The sequence below is a fragment of the Lithobates pipiens genome, unplaced genomic scaffold (assembly GCF_037356315.1).
Source record: "Lithobates pipiens isolate NorthernLeopardFrog02 unplaced genomic scaffold, aLitPip1_a1.2 Scaffold_18, whole genome shotgun sequence".
In the NCBI taxonomy this organism is placed as follows: Eukaryota; Metazoa; Chordata; class Amphibia; order Anura; family Ranidae; genus Lithobates; species Lithobates pipiens.
The window spans coordinates 596,659,833-596,664,879 of NW_027507758.1; the positions used below are offsets into that span (position 1 = coordinate 596,659,833).

The window sequence follows — 5,047 nt, forward strand, 5'->3', positions numbered from 1 at the left end:
TTTTTAGTTTTTTATAAATAATGATGGATGGCTTTTCAGCAACTTGGTATTCCTTATCTTCCTGTGGTTAAAATATCCCATATCTCGGCTTTGGAAGGTCACTTACAACTGGTCACTATACATTGAAAATTTCATACCTTTAAAGTTGTGTTATGGTTGGGTTATTTCTATCACCGGAAAATCTCTCTGTATTCTGGTGGAAACTCAGATCATGCAAACAGGAGTAAAATGGCTCATCATTTAAGGAACCTGTTAAGATGTCTCCAAAAAAATGATATTGGACTGACACCATCGCCTTACAGTCCACCTACAAGCCTTTTAAAGTCCACTTACAAGCTTTACTAATTTTAAAAATGTGTTAATGTAAAATTACTTTACTTTAGGCAGTGGAGAACATCAATAATGGATTGTTTCAGTTTTACATTGCTGAAAATTAACACAACAGAATGCAGGCTTGGGTAGGCAGACAGGAAAATAAGGCATACTAAAACAAAAACAGGGCTGCCTAACTGCACACTTAAAGGAAACAAAACTCCACTTATAAAATAGAGGATATGAAAGATTAAAAAAGAGAACATATTTCTGATAGCACTTAACAGGACATCAAGTTGATCTTTTGTAAATCCAGTGCTGTTGTTGTTCATATTACGAGTGTGTTTGAAGAGCGGTACCACCAAGAAGAAAATGGCTACACAAAAGATGAGAAATGGGACGAAAGATCCAGCACTGATGATAATGTGTACACTGACATAGTTTATGTGCAAATGTATTTCTTCAGTTATTGTTCCATTGTAAATATGGGTGGAATTTACCTTGTCAAATGAATATACACACCATCCATATGGAAGACTGGAAACAAGAGACACCATCATTGACCCCAGAAGAAGCCAGGGGACCATCCCAGAGATTCTCATCTTGAGTTTCATGAATAATCTGTTGCTGTAGTTTGTAATCTTGACACAGTAGAAGACACAGAGCACAGTGCCCCACCACAGGCTGCAGAACTCTACAAATATTTGTGCAGTGAAAATATAGTCAACATACATCTTAACCAAATTCCATAAGTCAGTGAAAATAACCACAGAAATTCTCAATGCCGACTGCATGAGAAGAATAATCCTCACCAAGCCCAGACTTGCCATGATTATGTCAATACCTTGTAGCTTTTTACCTTGTAACCAGCCAATGACATTTTTCATGAAAAGGAATCCATTTAGAAAGAACCCCATGAGGATCAAAGGAAAAATAATAATACATGAATAACTAAAAATAGCAGAATACATGTTTGTTTTTAACTTTAGGGTAAGGTGCTGTTAACAGAGAATCTGGTTTCTTTGTTGGTATCCAGCAGAGGGTTTTTAGAGTCTGACACGGGCTGCTGTATGTGAGATATGATAGTCTTAAGGATATATTAAACATAGATCTGTGTTCTTCAGGTTTTGCATGACATTTGGATACTCAAATCTGTATAGCTTTTTATAGTCTACATTTAAATGAAAATCTGCATGTTTTTTTTTAGGTCATGAACTTTATTGATGCTTTACTTCTATAGTAATAGAGATCTATTTTTTTTTCAAGGACAATACAAAATGTCAAGAAACAGTAAAGGTTTTGTATTATACAATTCTCTAATTTTTGGTGTGGACCAAACTGCTATGGATCTTGTATGAACATTTTCAGTGACGAAAAAATTCATTGATTGCCTCTTTGCTGAAGAGTAATCCAATACTGAGAAAATAGGTAAGATGGCATTGCTGAATCTTACTTTTTTTAAATGCTAAGGCTCCATGCACACTGGAACTGATAAACTGCAGTTTCTTGATCATACATCACGGGACACAGGAGCTTCATTACATAGTGGGTTATATAGGCACCTCTGGTGATTGGACACTGGTTGACCCTAATTAAGGAGAATTCCTCCCCTATATAACCCCTCCCATCCGGGAGGCACCTCAGTTTTTTCGCCAGTGTCTGGTCGATGGTCACGTAAAACTTAGCTCTATGCGGGTCCCGGCGAGGGCCGAAGGGCTACAACAAACCGGATCCATACCTCGGGCCGATATTTGACTCCCAAGATGGTATGGTACCCGGGCCTCGTCTGCCGAAGACACGAGGTTTTGCCTGTAAGTCCTCTCCATTGGAAGACTGGACTCTGGGACAACCAGACTTGGGGTACTGTTTACTCAGGGCGCCCGTAAGTTTCTGGCAGAGTTTTTTACAAGGCCCAGGTAGGAGGATCTTTTCGTAAGAACCCCAGATACGCCTGAAGGTTGGCTAACAATACCCGCCGTGATGGGTGAAGGCTGGAATTGGTCTGAAGCAATTCCTGCGGCGGGGAACAGGTATGGGAAGTCATCCTATATATTTAATATATGAATGGATTTCTTCATTGTGAGTAGTTGTATGTCTTACCTGGTTTCCACCACTTGAGGGAGTAAGAGCAGCCTGATGCATACTTACATGCCTTTCAATACAAACACGCTCAGTGAAATGCCTGGTTCTCCCAGCTACTCACGTCTCCTTGCAGTCCCTGCCACAATAAAGGTAAAAGAGGGGTCCCACGCAGATCAGGGGGTCCCATGTCACTCCTTTTGGGTTCTCCTCCCCCCCCTGATCCCGCGGTCCTCGTGCACGCGCTCGGGCGCGTGCACGCGCGCCGGGCGCGCTCCCGGCCTAATGGGGAAGTGGGGGGGTGTGGTTGACAGCTGTGCACAATCAGGTGCTCAATGCTGCAGTACAGGCGCCAAAACGGCCGTTTTAAAAGCCCAGAGCGTCAGGGGACTGTAAGGTGAGACACAGGAGCTGTGGGCTGTAAGCATCCGTGGGATTGGATCCAGGCGAACCTTAAGACACCTACTCGGCATCATATTGTGCAGTTAAGCTTATATTGATTTATTGTGAGACTTTAAGCACAACAAAGTGATTGCATTTTACACTAGTAACTCTGCTTTGTAGCTCAGTACTATGTCTCCTCGTAAGAGGGTTTCAGGGGCAGGTAACAAAAGCACTGGCAAATCACCGCCTAGGTCCAGGGGTTCCAAAAGTGCATGCAGATTACCATCCCCCTCTGCAAGAGTGGAGCCTGCATCTCAAGACGAGTCAGTGCCCCTTTCAGGCTTTGCAGCCTCTCCTAATATCGCAGCCCCGGTCTATGTCACTGAGGACTCCCTTAGGGCTTCATTGGAGAGTTTTGAAGGGAGGATAATGAATTTTATTTCTGCTTCCCTAAAAGATCGCAGAAAAAGGGGTAGATCCCCTCCCTCTGCTGAGATCCCTCTCTCAGACAGTTGCTCTGAAAATGAGGAGAGATCCCTATCTTTAGAAAGGGATCATGAGCAGTCGGATCAGTCAGAGGATGAGGAGTTAGTCCCCTCCTCCCAGGCACTCAGAAAGCAGGTGCAGTATTACACTGAATTGGTGCGTACCACGTTCAGAATGCCCGCTGCTGAAGTCGCTACATCCTCTGTCTCTTCCCTGGGAGTCAGGAAAGCCCCACAGACTGCTTGTTCCTTCCCAATTCATCCTTTAATGGCTGACTTGATGTATGAGGACTGGGGACATCCCGATAAACTGTTTACTCCTCCCAAGAGGTTTTCTATGAATTATCCCGTGGAGGAAAGTTTCACCAAGAAATGGGGGGCCCCATCTGTTGATGCGGCTATCTCTTGTGTGAATAAAAACCTAACTTGTCCTTTGGATAATGCGCAGGTATTTAAGGATCCAGCTGACAAAAGGCTGGAAACCTTGTTAAAAGCCTCCTTTTCCATGGCCGGCGCTGTGGTGCAACCTACAGTCGCAGCCGTGGGGTTGTGCCAGTTCCTTAAGGAACAGGTCAAACAAATGTTTGAACTCCTCCCCAGCGAGGAAGTAGAGAAATATGCAGAGATGCCTCACATCCTATGTTTCATAATTGATGCGATTTTGGATTTTGTCCAACAAGCATCACGTTTGTCCCTCATGTTGGTACACATGCGTAGGGCTCTATGGCTAAAGAATTGGGCCGCTGAGATGTCATGCAAGAAGCATTTGGCTGGGTTCCCATTTAAAGGGGAGCGTTTGTTTGGAGAAGAATTAGATAAATTCGTCCAAAATATTTCAGGAGGTAAATCTACACTCCTTCCAGTCAAGAAGAGTAAGCGTCCCTCATTCAGGCGTACTCTTTCTCCCGAAGCGTCAAGCTCTAAACAGTGGCGACGGCCTTCCCAGCCCTCCGCTGCTAGAAAGCCTCAGGGCCGAGCCCAGGGACAGAAGAGGACTTGGGGGCGGAAGCCTGCCAAGCAAACCTCCAAGACCTCCCTGTGAAGGGGCGCCCCCGCTCGTCCGAGTGGGGGGAAGGCTCCTGCGGTTTGCAGGCGCCTGACGGGAGGAGATTCAGGACAAATGGGTGATCTCTTCAGTATCTCTGGGCTACAGGCTAGAATTTCAGAAGATTCCACCCTCTCGTTTTCTAAGGTCAAGGATCCCCAAGGATCCGATAGAGCGGAAACCGCTACACCTGGCCTTAGATCAGTTACTATCCCAAGGAGTGATAGTAGAGGTGAGCCCGAAAGATCAGGGTTCAGGTTTTTATTCGAATCTCTTCACCGTTCCAAAACCAAACGGAAGTGTCAGACCTATCTTGGATCTGAGAGACTTAAACCGGTTTCTACACATCCAGACCTTCCGGATGCAGTCTATACGCACTGTGGTTTCCTCCCTGCAGGGAGGAGAATTCATGGCATCAATAGATATCAGAGATGCATATCTCCATGTGCCAATATTTCCCGCACACCAGAAGTTTCTAAGGTTCGCGGTAGAGCAGCGCCATTTTCAATTTGTGGCCCTGCCATTCGGCCTAGCTATGGCCCCCCGAGTCTTCACGAAGATTCTAGACCCTCTCTTAGCAACTTTAAGAGTTCAGGGCATAGCCGTCATGGCTTACCTAGACGACTTGCTTCTCGTAGAGAGAACTACAACGAGCCTAAGTCGCAGCGTCACCAAAACGCTAGAACATCTGGGCCACCTAGGTTGGATTATAAACCTAGAAAAGTCGTCTCTGCAACCGACC

The 5,047-nt window shown here is 45.0% G+C and overlaps 1 protein-coding gene across 1 annotated transcript; it reads right to left on the minus strand.

Moving 5' to 3' along the window:
- Positions 1-374: 374 nt before the first annotated feature.
- Positions 375-1,229, minus strand: LOC143986812 (taste receptor type 2 member 8-like). Its single transcript, XM_077485220.1, has one exon. The coding sequence runs from the start codon at positions 1,227-1,229 to the stop codon at positions 375-377; it is 855 nt and encodes a 284-aa protein (XP_077341346.1).
- Between the last annotated feature and the right edge of the window lie 3,818 nt (positions 1,230-5,047).

Bases quoted from the DNA above. Each gene is read 5' to 3' on its own strand.
- LOC143986812 (XM_077485220.1), bottom strand. From the start codon at position 1,229: ATGGGGTTCTTTCTAAATGGATTCCTTTTCATGAAAAATGTCATTGGC.